Consider the following 15,630-nt stretch of genomic DNA (forward strand, 5'->3'; position numbering starts at 1 on the left):
GTAGAGTGTTAATATAAGGATAGCTAATCATTTTGACTTTTTTGTTTGGGTTTATCCTATAACAAGGTTTAGGAAGGCAAATCGAAGAAAATATTTATTTTGGACTTCTCGAGGCTCATCTGGCATTCCACGATACTTTAAATGGGTACCCTCACATTATTTCATTTCAAAAGTAGTGATAATTCTAAAGTAACTAAATATGTTCACATTACTATATTGGAATTGTTTTGCTTTCTTAAAGCAGAAGCTATTGATTTTTTTAAATCGATTATTGACTATCGATATGAAGTTGATTACAAATAATAAATGATAATAGCTTTACTTTTGGTCATAGGTGTGTCTATAATTGATTTCTATTTAAAATAAATTGATTTTTTTGGAGTCGTGATTTTGTTCAAAATAATAATATGCACTGTTAATAAAAAGTTTGCCAGGATATATTTTAGAAATCTTAAGCATATATACTACATACAATTCTAAGAAATATATATTTTTTGTTTGAGAGGATATTATAATTTAACTGGATATCAAAATATATGGATTCTTTTGGAAAAGGGATAATTACATGATGCAATGATTCAAGCACCCAATTCAATAGTTCATCACTCTCATATTTTATCCAATCAACGTTAATAATATTAAAATTATGAGGAATAATTCCATGCATGCACTCTCATGAAGTTGATGACTATATTTTTTAACCAATATTAATCATTCATTGCCCATTATGTGTAGTGCCTTTTCTTTTTCTGTCCTCCTTTTTTTTGCTCGACATCCAAAAAAGCTGAGAAGAAAAAGAGCATAGACTCCACCAAAGAAGAGTATTCTTTGTCGTTGAGAGCAAAGTATACGAATTGAGAACATTAGACTTGCAGAAAGGAAGCGATATACGTTCATTTCCGGAGAAGTAATATTATTTGCTTTTAATTCCATGGATGATTCTATAATGTAAAAAATAAAAATTAAAAAGTTGTCAAATATAAGGGTTTCCAAAAATCAAAAGTAAAGTAAGTAATATTTATTAATCAATGGTCACTTCTTAAGATTTTATATTGATATACCTCTATTCACTTCACGATCTCATGAGTGGTTACACGGATATAAATATGCAAATGACCTAAAATTATGAACTTTCCTTTAAAAAATATATAAATTCAAGATTATGTATATGCTTTTTTAAGTATAACTATGATGTAAAGGTGATGGATACTAAGATCAATAATGATTAATCTCAATATCTGATGGAAAAATTCATTATCTTAACTATGAAACACATTTCTTTCTATTTCCTCCTTATTGGTTTGATAGAGTTTCACCAATTATATATAACGAACCATTATAGTATTACAATTCCCCCATTTGATATAATAGATATCTTGGGCTTTAATGTTCAGAATATAAAGTTTAAATTTGAAGGTATGAAGGATGATAGACTCTTCCATGTATGGGATGATGCATTGAAATCTAATTTATTAACTAATGAAGATTAGTGATTGAATTGAATTAATATTTATATATATTTAAGTATAAACAATTAATTACAAAGAAAAATAAACCTAAGCACTCTAGCTTACGTACAAGTCGAGAAAATGACACTTGAACATGATCGACGAATTTATATTCGGGCACTGCAGCAGTTGGGAGTCTCCAGGACCACTTTCTACGACATCAGCAAGTTCGAAACGTTGGATAAGAAGAATGGTTCTTTCAAAAAGGTCAAACTGGACCGGAAGAGCTCATTGAAACAACCTAGGCCCATCCCTTCGAGTCCATAAAAGATATCTCGGGGTTTCACACCAGACTCCCCGGAGAGCTATCAAAAAAGTGGATGAAAAGAGTCTTTTCAGGGTGGAGAGGCCACTTTTGACACCAGCAATAGAAGAAACCTCTCTTCTCCGTTGTAAGACTCTTTTGAGTTCTTTTGGACTTTTTTTGTCACTGCCCCCCCTTCCACCACTGATACCAAATCCTTCGACAACGCATTTTAGGTGCATGTTGAGGGGGGGAAGATCTGCTGGTTCTGTCATCCAAACACTGACGCCCTCAAAGCTACAGTCAGCTATCACTGGGGGGACGTCAAGACCATTGACTACATCTACAACGTGTGCCAGATCTTTCGGACGACGCCTGGAAGCCACCATTGCTGTTATGGGAATTTACATTAATGAATAAGATAGCTCAGACACACATCCATTAATAGTACTAATTTTGTGCTAAATTGTATTGTTAACAAATTAATCATATCTTGTTGAAGTTTAAAATTCAAAGCTTTCAGATTTTAATGGAGCACTCGGTACTTACTGAATGTTAGTAAAAGAAGAGTGAAGAAGAATGTTCTTTAGGAAAATGTGGCATCAGTTAAACGAATAATATGGAGGGTAAGCTAAGGTTTTTACACAAAAATTGTCACACTGAATCTTTCAAATATATACATTTAGCATCTGTACTTTCTAATAATTCCAAATTTTTTACATACTATTGTTATTAGCATTTTTAAGTAGGTCTGGATCGAAATAAGATTCACATTTTGACTCAATACATGATTTTTGGACTGTATGTTATAAATTTCAAATTATATATCTGTCACATTAAGTGTGCACAGTGGTTCAAATTTTTATGAATTGCCCATATATCAAAAAATAAATACTGTTCGATCAATTAGTTTAGTAAGGAACAGATACCTATTTGTTATTGAAAGATGAATTGAGAGCATACCTATATTATTCTAAGATTTCATTTCTATTATTTTAATTACAAATTGAATTTTAACCTAAAGTCTAATTGAGAACTAATCGATTTTCGATTTTATAAGATAGCTGTAAGATGATGCTGTCATAGTTTTTTTTTTAATAAAATTTTTGATCTTTGAATTATTATAGAGACGCTGTACAAAAAAATAATAATAATGACAGACTCCTATATTTTCTACATAAATTATAAAAATAATTGCTGAATTGTTCTTGATACAGTATAAGTTGTAGGAAAATCATATTTTGATTTACAAAAATATAAATTATGTAATTGGATTAAACTTATTATGTTTATAGGACATTTTGTTTTATCAAAATCAAAAAATATGTAAATTTTAACTATAAAATAAGGCAAATATTGGATAAGGAAAACTCTGGTTATAAATCGTTAAACAAAATTCTTTGTAAAAGATTTTATCCGAAAGTGTTTTTTTTTTGTAAGCCTTTTTATTAATTGTTGAAAAATAATTTTGTAAATGAGTTTATATATGTATAAAATATTCAAAGCTATACATATAAAGTTAAAAATTCCACATAAAAAGGTTAAAAAAGCTTTTTCTTTTTTTATATACTTCATTAAAAGTGCAAAATGTTCTAAAAAAAAATTATTACTAAATATATATGTACATAAATATATTCATGTGTAAAAGAACAATTATTTAAATTCACACCAAATAAAAGTATGACTGTTATATAATCTAAAAACAACACATATATAATTTTTTCTTCATTTTTTCAAATAATATATAAATTACAAGGGAGAAAATCATGGTATTTGAACTTCTTTTTTTTGTCTTGTTTATTTATATTAGCTTTTAGACAAAGTGATAGAGAGTGGTTCCGCCTTGCGGAAAAATAATAAAACTCCCTGAATTATATTATTCAAAATACAATATACGTGAATATTACTCACTTTTTAGTCTGCCCCATTTTTTTAACAACTAATTTAAACAACACATTACAGACTATCACACTACCTTATATTTTTTTAGTTTGCTTATGTCCTTTAGTCAAATTGTAAAGAATTTAATAAATAAGTTTTGACGGAAATATAGTTTTAAAAATGGATTCAAAATTGGTTCTTTTTTATTTCTTATCAATAAAGCAAAGTTTATCTGTAAACATATTTTCATCCAAAAATAATAATGTAGTCGTACTAACGAAATAATAAAGTTGTGTGTATGTATACAAGTAGAACTGTTACTATTTGTTTTTGTTATTGCTCTCTGATGTATATCATAATTCTTATGCATTTACAATATATGTTAAAATTTTAATAATCTGATATGTAAAAATAAATTAATTTTATTACACGTTTTGCATGTAGCATACGGGGAGGACTGTTTTATGTGTTTTGTTAGTGAAGACTCTAGATATTAATTAAGTACTCATCAGTAAACCCTATCATATATTTTATTTCTCGAACATTCATTATTAGGTATTTTATTCATGGGGAGAGAACACATATGAATTGATAGACGTATTGAGTCATTAAATGTGAGAGTGCTCATGTAAAACGGAGAGTAACAAAGATAATTTCTTGAGGAGTTATAATCTATATTATCAAAGTAGAATTAGTCTTTTAACCCACACCTTATTACTCCAGGCAATACCGGGTACTACCTTTAGTAAATAATAATTATGTACCATTCGACTGAGTCATCTTACAAGTTCGAAAGTTTGATTACGTATTATTTGTTAGCTGTAGATTTTACTACTTTTTATTCATCTTATTAGTGTTCAAACTTTCATTATTGAACTCAAAAGAATACATATGAAACATTTCTAACAAAATAAATAATAGTTTAATAGTTAGTGTTATAGAAAAGTATGTAGCTATTATATAATTTCTAGAAAAAGCTGGAAAATGGAATAAAAATGTCATGTACATATAATTTTTTCAATTGATTTATAACCTCTTAAAATGTTTCCTCATTTTGTCTTAAACGTTGATTTTTTGGGTTCAAATTAAATTTAGTTGGTCAAGGGGCATCCACAGGATTTTTTGAGGGGGAAAGAGAAACAGAGGCTAAATCCCTTCCAGGCCCCTCCCTATGAACGACTCTATTTGATACCCACTTATAAATAAAGAATAGAAGAATAGTGATAAAGAATGAAGTTATTGATAAACGACCTACTAACTTTGGGCATTTTTCTTCTATTTTTGGAGGAGAAGTTGAAAGCTACAAAGAAGATCCCTTAGTAATATAATTACAATATTCATATTTAGATCAAAATTTAGACAGATACTTATTTTTAGCATGATACCTCCAGTATTGTTTTAATTAGAGTATGCCTTTGAGTTATTGAACCACTCATTTATTCATATAAAGGTATTTTTATCTACATAATATACAAAGTATAGATTAATTTTTACCTCCTCATAGTATTTTTGTAAAAACACATCATCATATCCTAAAAACTTGCATGAAAAAAATGGGGAATGTAATTAAACTAAACCCTTTAGAGAGGAAAAGAAGAGATGGGGAAATGTATGCATTTAGGTAGATAGATACTTTAAGGTAAAGTGCCACTCATGATACTTAATTTATATCTTTCTATAAGTACTTATCTATTTTTTGAAATTATCATTTTATATCCTTTTAAAAATACACCAAAGAGAAACATTTATTAAATGTAAATACTTTTCCAGTTTTCAATTTTTGAAAGCTATTAATCTGTTTATCTGAATGGTGTGTGTATGTAAATATGATTCGACTCGGAAGTCTTTCCAGGTCAAATAGACGAATACTAACACATTTGTGGAAGAGACGTGGTATAGAAGTACCACATTGACATAGATAATATTCTAAATCCATTTTTCAGAACACCTTTTTAATCGCAACCCTTCTTAGATAGTAATTGAGGGTCTCAATGATCCTTCTTTCTAATAAAGTAAGGAGAACAATATGTATAAACGCTGGAGTGGAACTATATACCGTCGTTTGTTCTGAAGTTCACGGCTATTTCGCAGGCTGAACTATATTTAGTCTCTATGGGTTAGTGTTTATTTATTGATAGAACTGCAAGATTTAATCATTGTATTCTTTGTTTTAATGTTTATATTTATGTAATAAGGTGTGCCAAAACATAAGGCATCATTTTTATTGTATTTTATCTCAGCTACTTAATTTTTTTTATCTAAGACAACGATAACAGGTGCCGACCAGAGTTTAAAGTCAATTCGACGAGTTGATCGTAGGGTGACAGGGAAATTTATATTCAAATGATGATTACACAAAAAGTACGTATCATAAATGTACTATAACTCGTTTGACTATTAGTAAATAGATAAATATTTATGTTGTCTAAAACTTTGGTTTGTCTATTTTGAACTATCTACAAGTAATTCAGTAAAACGTGTTTCAACTTTCCACGATCCACCCTTCCCTATATAAAGTGATGATGTTGAGTTTATCTTTCAGAATCGATAATAATAGTTTTTATTCATCATAATAAGATTTCATTAAGTCTTTTTATAGTTTTACATATTACATACTAAATTTCAAATTAGATAAATGTTATGACCTTATTTAATTTTAACTTCAAAGTCAATTACAGACTAGGAGCTCCAAGATAATATACAATCTATTTCAATTTTTTCTGATTTATATATAAACAAGTGCAAACTAATTACACATAAATTGGAGTACGGTAACTTGTGTTTAAACATGGGTTAGCGTGTTTAGTTAAAAAGTACTCCACAATGTCTGGTGTGTTAATTATAACTTGAATTTTACTCAAATTCAAATGTGTTTGTCCCATGTGAAAAAACCAATTCAATTTTACACATCTTGGAGATACATACAAAAAATTATATGAAATGAAAGCACATCTTTAATGGGTGTTGGAACGAGTTCATTAATAATTTGGATAGTTTATTTGATATAGGAAATATCGATGCATACCAATTAATAAAATTGAGCAAGACAGGTTGATCTTGTAACAACAGAGAAAACCAAAAGGACAAGGTCACTTGGTTGGAGAAGATAATTTTTTTTTATTTGCTTGTCGTCATCATCTTCATGATCTAATTTTAAAAAGTGTTTTAGAAGTGAAAATCAAAGATGTAACAACAAGTTCAAAATAGTTATCATTCAAAAATTTAAAAATAATTGGAAAAATATAGATTCCTTCAAAATAAACTACATTCAATCATTAGCGCAAAGTAACCTACCAGTTTCTGAAATTGAAGATTTATTAGAATATTATCACAGTGAGCTAACAAAATAAATTGTGATAGATGATTACATGGAGCTGATGGAACTACGTATTATATTTTTAGATGGAGACAACGATAAACAAAATTAAACCTCCTGGTGTCATACACCAAGTTCCTAGCATGGCCAGAGCAATATACTCTCTGAAATTTCCTTATTAAGTTCCCAGCTTAAAATAAATAAATACGATAAAATAGTGTTATTAGATATATGTTTATTTATGGATTCAATGTATGAATTTTAGAAGTCAAAGCACCATATAATTATTCATGCTTCTTCATATCATTTAAAGGTTACGAAAAAATAGACAAAACAATATTAAAAGCTGCTTTAAAAAAAACTTAGTCCTCATTTATGGTATTTGACTATTCTTTGGTGATGATGTCGATCAAGAAACTTAAGAAAAAATGGTCAAAATTTGACAAATGAAAATATCTCAGCACATGGCAAAAGATACGTTACATCAAATAGAGCATTTGATGCTTCTTTTTTTGGTACGTGAATGTTTTTAAATCTATTGATCACTTTGTTTATTGTTTTAATAACAACTCGTAAATCATTATATGAAATTTTATTTAAGATAAAAAAAAATATGAGACTTCATATTGTCGAAAGTATCATTTCCCATTCAAAATTGATGATTATTTTCATCTTGAAGCTCCATCTTTATGGGATAGTAATTCTACTTACATTGAAGTCTGAAAAAAAATTGTCCATGCTTAGAGCAGTTAATGATACGGCTGAGAGAGCAATTAAGTTAACGAAAGACTTTCCTTGATTAATTACAGTGGATGAGGAAAAAAACAAACAATTTCTACTACGTTGAGTTCATGAACACAAGAAAATATTATTCTGACTGTAAAACATAAACACTTAAAAGAATATATATTCAATAAGATTAATTTATTGTGTTATTAAGTAAAAATAATATTAATATATGAAATGAGAATGTCTATGTGTGTTTTTACAGGAAATTTTTCAAGTAGGTTTTTATAGTTCCGGAAACGGTTTGAAGTTGAAAAACATTTTACTGAATTACTTGGAGATACTTCAATTTAAACAGAAAAAGTTTTGTGCAACAAACATATATCTATTAGTAATAGTGAAACGAGTTAAAATACATATATGATAAGTACTTTTTGTGTAATCTTCATTTGATTGTCAATTTACCAGTCTACCCTACGATCAAGTCATCGAGCTGACTTTAAGCCCTTGTTGGCACCTGTTATCGTTGTGTTAGATAATAAAAAATCCTATTTGAGTAGCTTAGATCAAATAGAAAAAAAAATGCGGTATCCAATTTTGAAAAATTACTTTTGATATTATGGGACACCCTAATATTTATATTCCATTTTGCATTTTAATTTTGTGAAATGTTTCTAATGAACTACTTAGCATAAAAGTATTTTCTTATCGAACAGTTTTATGATATTTTGGGCTTGAATTTCAATTAAAGTTTATAATGTAGAAAATAATTGATTTATACATTATAGTAATGAAGATAGTATTTATATATGAAATGGTAGCCTGAAAAATTGAAAAAAATTTGTGATAATAGCAGCTTACCTGTGATTACGTTTTATTAAATTAGCTACAAGCAAGAATATATACACCAGCTCCTTTCTGTATCTACCAAAGCCACAGGCAGGAATTACAACAATGTCGATCCTTTTTTCTAGTCTGAGACTAGGTGAGTACTTATACTTATAGCTCTCCAACTAATCAACATTGTTACTCTCCGTCATTAACAAGCATTTTCATTTGTAGTTACACGCATATTAATTTCTTCATCATTAAAACCTCACATTCAATATTTTATTTCTGATTAGGAGTAGTGTTGTATCGGTCCATATTTTTTCGGTCTAGTTCAGTCTTACCACCGATAATATCGGTCCTTAATTGTCAGTCTTCAGAGTTTTTCATAAAAATATCGATTGTTTATTAAGCCAAATAAGATATAATATATAAGATAATTATTAAGATTATTCCACATATATTGCAAAAAATATTCATATTTTCATTATTATACAATATAACAAGACAATATTATATTTTTACTTAGTTATATAATGTATTATATTATAAAATAAATCCTTTATTTTTCATATAGATAGCTTTTGTAATCTGGATCTCGCGTTGTATAAGTTCGATCAGGTTAAGCTAGACGGTATTAGAAAGATTAGATTTTATATTAAAAGTACTTCTACCAAATGTTATTATTGGTTGACTCAGTAGTGTTTAATAAAAGATAGACACAAGCAAAATGACAATCCGCTATATTTTACAGCTTATCTTTCATGAAAAACGGCTAGAAATATAAATGATATTTATGGTCAGTATACTGTAACAACCAATCATGCCCAATTTTGGTTTCGTTGATTCTGTTCCGACAATTTTGATGTCAATGATGCACTACGCTCTGGAAGACAAATTGTCGAAAACATCGATAAAATTATGGAAATAATCTAAGTGAACCGTCCTTTAAGGACTGTTACAGTTGCTCAAGAGCTAAACTTTGCACAAAAAACCAATTGGAACCACTTAGATAAGGCTGGATTAAAAAAGAAGCTCGATGTAATGAAGCCACACGAGTTAACTCAAAAATACATCATGGACCAAGTTTTATATCACAAGTTCGCTTAATTACAAGAAAATCGATCCATTTCTGAAGCGGATGGTTACTGGTGATGAAAAGTATCCCGCTTACCACAACATTAAGGGAAATCGGCCGTGGTCCAATTGCAGTGAGCCGGTGTAACCGGTGGCCAAGCCAGGATTAACGGCCAGGCAGATTTTGCTTTGTGTTTGGTTGGATTGGCATTGAATCATCAACTATAAGATGATCCCCTAAGGACAAACTCTTAATTTGGAGTTGTAATGCCAACAATTCGACCGTCTAAGGAAAGCCATCGCCTAAAAGCGGTCATCTTTGGTCAAAATGGGATTAAGTATGTTCTATCCGGACAATGCCAGGTCACATACACCGACATTGGCTCGATAGAAGCTCCAGGAGGTTGTTTGCATCCACATTATAGTTCGGACTTGACAACAAGTGTCTCTCTTTATGGTGAATGATTATGTTGATGGAAAATTTGCCTTAAAAAGAGCTTGTAAAAATCGACTCGCCCAATTTTTTTTTCAATAGGGACGAGGGTTTCTATCAAAGAGGAACTATGAAATTACCTTCGAAATGACATTAAGTTATAAAAGAAAATGGTTCATATTTTATATGAATCGCATAATTCTTACTATGGCTAAATAAAACATTGAAATTAAAGAAAAAATAATTTATTTCTTTGAACTATACCTTATATTATACAGAATAATCTAAAAAGGAGAAACAACTTTAATAACGTCACAAGGGTTTGTTTTACCTTCCTTGAGGACCAAATTGGATTGGACCACGGTTCTTGGTCATATTTAAGGACAAACACAACACTAATTAATAATACCACATATCAAATTTGAATGAAACCTGTTTTATCGTGAACATTTCTCGTATAATAATTTACATATACATATTCAATATATATTTTGTTCATTTCCATGTTTGTGAAAATGCCTTTTTTCAAGACTATAAACATAATCTTATAATTGAATACATATATATACATAAAAAAGGGGAAAAAGTTTTTTTCATTTATTACAGGGACGGTTCTGGAAGAACTGAAGAAGGATGAACCTCTCAAATAAATAAATAATTTAATTATAATAACTTTTTATTCACTAAATGGGTATATTTAAAATTCATAGAAGGTTTCCTCTTTTAGAAAGGTTCTGTTGTTATGTATAAAGAAAAGTTGTACAGTATTGTTTTTTTTGTAAACTTGCCGTTTATTAATAGATGCCCCAAAATGATATATTGTAACATATGAAACATTTGCCTTAGTTTTGGGATTTTTGTAGTACATATTTCGAAAGGTTGAATTGAAACCTGATTAAACAAGGATATTTTTCGTTTGTAGTCTTTGCCAAAATATGAAAATTTAAAATTCTCCTTTCATTGTAAAATCAGCCCTAAAAAAGTAAGATGGTAGGTACAAACAAAAATATATATATCTACGCAATAGTTTATCAGAATGAGTTCAAATTCTGTTAATTCCTCATTTGAACTAGATCTCAAACGTATCCCGAGATTAATATAATCAAAGATACTTGGTTTACAAGGTGGAAGATTTAAACATGGATTGAATCATTGCATGAGTTGTATTATTTGGAATACATCATGTAGATATTGTAGACACATCGCAATAATAAAATAATGGAAAAAAAAAAAAAATGAAATTAAAAACTTTCCGGGATTCTGATTCGCTAAAAAAATTCACAAAAGTCAATATTTTTCTATATTTCTGAAGCAAAAATAGGCTAACTGCTATGTACCATGAATTTATTTAGTGCAAAAACATGCTATGTAGCTTTAGCATACAGTGACTGGAATTCTGCCAGTGCCAGAAGCTAAAAACTTAAAAAGTCTGCATTATTAGATGAAGGGAGATGAAAATCAATGCATGATGGTATCTCTAATTTCCAAGCTTATAAAGTGAGAGAAATTGTGACTATTTTACATACGTACAATTAGCTGCAGAGGACAATATTTTTAACTTTTAATGAATATAACTATAACAATAAAATACTTCAATTGCTACATGTAATAGTCTACAACAACATTTTTAGTAAACTTTATCACCTCTTAGTACAAAAAATAAATAAAGATCCTTAAAACGTAAACTTTATTATCATAAAGTCAAAACCAATAGCATATTTGATGTAAGAAAACTTCAATCTCCTAGCTTCAATATTGGTAAAGTTGAAGTCACCCGAAACTAGAAGGTTATGCATCTCAATTCCTGCTTATGTGGAGATAGCATGCTTTCGCACTGGGTCAAGCATATAAATTTTAGCAATCATTATTTGTTTAGGTTGGCTTATGTATTTGATTATAGGTATACTCGTATACAGGGTGTGCAAGCTATATCTGCCTCGAAAATGATTTTTTTGAAACGGAATCTTCTCCCAACCAGTAATCAAATTAAAAAATATAACCAGATTCTGAAGTCTAGTGGATTCTAATTTATTTTATTCATTAAAATCACCACCAGTATCAATTATAGTCTCTATACGAGGCTGAAAGCGCCATTAGGTCTTTGCCCCCTTGATCCCTTGGCAACCCCTAGAATTCCTTCTTGATCCGTCTGATCAGTTATTCTTTAGTATTATTGTTGTTAGTTGCACGCCACCCACAAAAATAAAACAATATTAGATTCAGATCTGATGAGTTTGGAGGGCAAAGTCGGGTAAGATGAAGTCCTCAAAATTGTCTTGGAGCCTTTTTAAAATGATTTGTTTTAAAGGTTTTATTATTTTTGTTACCTCATACAACTCCCTCCTAACCTTTTGAATGACCGTTTGACTGAGTCCCAGACTTTGAGCAATTGTTATTCTGTCACTCCAGCGCAGATTCCAAACACGGTTCCATGACTTTTACAAATATTTGGGTAGACAAATTCGTTATTGATTGTATTTTTTTTTTAAATTCGTGCAAGTTTGAACAAGCTATCTAACAAAAAAAAAATTAGCTGCCCAAGAGAACACACCAAAGGGGGCAGCAAATACAGCTTGTGCATTCTTAAGATTGACTGAATGAATGATAAATACATCGAATTCTTAACCAGTTTTTGTTGTTACACTTGAAATTGAAAATCATGTTTTAAGCACAAAAGGAAAACAACCTGTGTCAAAAAAGAAATAAGTAACAAGGAAAATAAACGAAAAGAAAGGCCTCGTGGTTCCTAAAGAACTTATACCTTCTTTCCTTTTCTTTTCTTTCATTTTTTTTTTTTTTGTGGTCATGAGAAAAAAACTATATACATACTATTTATTTCATACTTTGTCTACTATATATAAGACCCCTTCATTCATTTTTAAGGACATGTTTCTACTACCTAGCTCCTCATCCCTCTTCTTTTTCTTCGTCTTTTATATGACTATTCTCCAACTTCCCTTCTCTAAAATATATCCTTTGCAGCTGATACAAAAAAAGACCAATATGACAGTTTTATATTATTCATTTCCCTCCCTGTTTTTATAACGTCGTCCTCTTTAATCCATGAACCCCTAAGCCTCTTCAAAAGATACCTACACTCAAACATAAATACTATGTATAAAGATAAAAAAATATACATTTATACAGTAATATCTCAAATTACGAGACGCTTAGAAAGAGTGTCCTATTTTCCAGCAGGTATAATAGAACATTTCATGAGTAAGTAATCTTGCTTTTAAGTTCCTCTGGGCATAAATGCTGGGTGATGCATATTTTTAGGTATAAGATTAATTGCAATAGAATAATCGAGACTATAATTTTTTATTCAAAAAGTATTTATATTTTGATTTTTTTTAAATAAGACAATTCTGTGAGGACACTTTTTTAATTTCATTTCTGGCTCTATCAATTATAAACAAAAGATTAATTGTCCAAATATAGCAAAATAATTGTCCAAATAGTGCTATTTTTCCTTAAGTTGGAGAGGGGGCCATTTTTCTCTTGCATCTCCTATACTTATGATTCTATACAATACTCTATATAATATCTCTATCATTTACAAGTACATGCAATTGGCATAGTAGTAAATTTTTATGATTAAAAAAACTCATTTAAGGCTGGCAAAGATTCAATACTAGGTAGAGCTCATTAGATGTAGAATTATTTTTTACTAGTGGTAGTTTCCACAATATTGGCAGGAGTTATTTGGCGTCGAAGAACATACAAATTTTGTTTTAATAATATAAAAGATAACTCCCTAACTAATTATTGTTGTACTTTTCGTTTTTCATTAACACGCTCACGCATAGCTACTCCCTCAATACTTAGACGTTCTCTCCTCAAGAAAAAAAAAGAACGTCTGAAAAAAAAAAATATATAATTGATGAGCCAGCTAGTAATTTATCTCATTGTTAAACCTCCTTTAAAATTAGTTTTTTTTTTATATGAGTTGAACTAAACACCTGTGAGATTTCCTTCATTTTATACAATGTTCCTGCATATTACACTTCCTTTATTTTACTTGATACTGCATAAAGCAAAAATAAAATACCTCAAGGAGAACTAAATATAGTGCACCCCATGACTGTTTCTCAGACAAACATACAAGTAAACTTTCCTTCATTAATAAGAAGATATGTAAAAATAGATTATCCACAACCACGTACGTCACTTTCTTAGAGGTTTTTTTAATTTATAGTTGTTATAATTATTCTGTAATTCTTGGGAAAAGTTTTAAAGTCATGGAAATAGACGTAATGGTGTGATTTATATAAATCATAAGTTTATTTATAGTATTTTTCTACATTTATTCTCTTCATCTATAAATGAGTACCTTCGATAAAGCCTTCTTTTCTTTTTTTTACAATATGAATGAAGTTTGGACTGACTTTAGCACTCTACACTATTTTTTAAAATATGTATTTGTGTTTTATCTTTAGATGGTTAAAATTTCAAAAAATTATTAGAACGCAAACCTTGTAATATTTAAGATAAAAATATAAGATTATGCTTATCTTTTTCTAATCTAAAAAAAAAAGTATTTATAAGGTTTTTAAAGCAAAGTGATAGCTTTTCAATAGTAATGGGACGATTAATCGGAATTAGAAAATCGTGTGTTTTTTTCTGCATCCTGGAAAAAATTTTAAGTTTGAGATTACGATTCTTATTTATAATTCCTTATTAGTGGTATTGAACTTTTTATTGCTTTTCAAAGTTATGACAAAAATATAAAATTTTTTTCTGTGTACTACAAAATTTAATATTTGAAATTTTACTTCATTTTCTTCAAATAAATATGTATTTTTGAAATTTATGTAACCTGGGCCCTTGATTTTTTTATTACATGTGTGTATGTTTAGTCATTGGAAAAAGAGTAGAAGATAATTTCCTACTTCTAAAGATAATGTGCCTCTCTTTTCTCCATAGTTTTTGTCTGCATTGTCAATGCATATTCTATTCTGCTAATAAGTATATTTATTTCTGTATAAAAATGTATCATTTTAAAATTTACCCTTACTTATTTAACTTACTTTTATAAGTATAAGTTATAACACTCAATGTTAACAGATCTATAGTATAGAAATATGAAAGTTCTTTTTATGAGTTTCACAAATTTTTATAGTAACTGTTTAATTTATTAAATTATCTTAATAATATTTACTCTTTCAATGTAACGATAAATACGTTATACTTCGTAATAATTAATATTTCTATATAGTACCTTGCCTTGTACAAATTCAAATAAAGTAAATAATAATTATTTTTGAAATAATGAAATTCCCTACTCATCGTGAATGGACTTCTTCAATGTTGCTATCTTTTAATCCCCTTGCAAGGAAGGAATCGAATCTACTTTCTTGAGATTGATGATCAAGTTAGAAGTAACTTTCTTCGATTTCCTCTTTCTGGATTTGGTCTTATCTCTTGGAGAACATATCTTAAGAATTTTTGTATTCTTCTTTCATCAAAAATATTAGCCCTGATTTTCGCAGTTGGAAGTTAAGTTGTATCTGGATTTACGAACAACGAAGAACAACTGCCAGAATGATTTCAATGGGGGTCTTAGCTTAAAATGTTTGTCTAACATCTTTTTTTTGGGGTAAACACTTGGGGTTGG

The 15,630-nt window shown here is 29.1% G+C and overlaps 1 protein-coding gene across 1 annotated transcript in view; it reads right to left on the reverse strand.

Moving 5' to 3' along the window:
• Positions 1 to 415: 415 nt before the first annotated feature.
• The window catches only part of LOC121128095 (uncharacterized), an 81,718-nt gene continuing 66,503 nt past the window's right edge, over positions 416 to 15,630 (reverse strand). The window contains exon 5 of the mRNA XM_040723663.2: positions 416 to 941. Coding sequence (XP_040579597.1) covers positions 712 to 941 — 230 coding nt within the window. The 3' untranslated portion in view covers positions 416 to 711. The remainder of the gene's footprint in view (positions 942 to 15,630) is intronic.

This window comes from Lepeophtheirus salmonis, chromosome 13, assembly GCF_016086655.4.
Source record: "Lepeophtheirus salmonis chromosome 13, UVic_Lsal_1.4, whole genome shotgun sequence".
Lineage (NCBI taxonomy): Eukaryota > Metazoa > Arthropoda > Copepoda > Siphonostomatoida > Caligidae > Lepeophtheirus > Lepeophtheirus salmonis.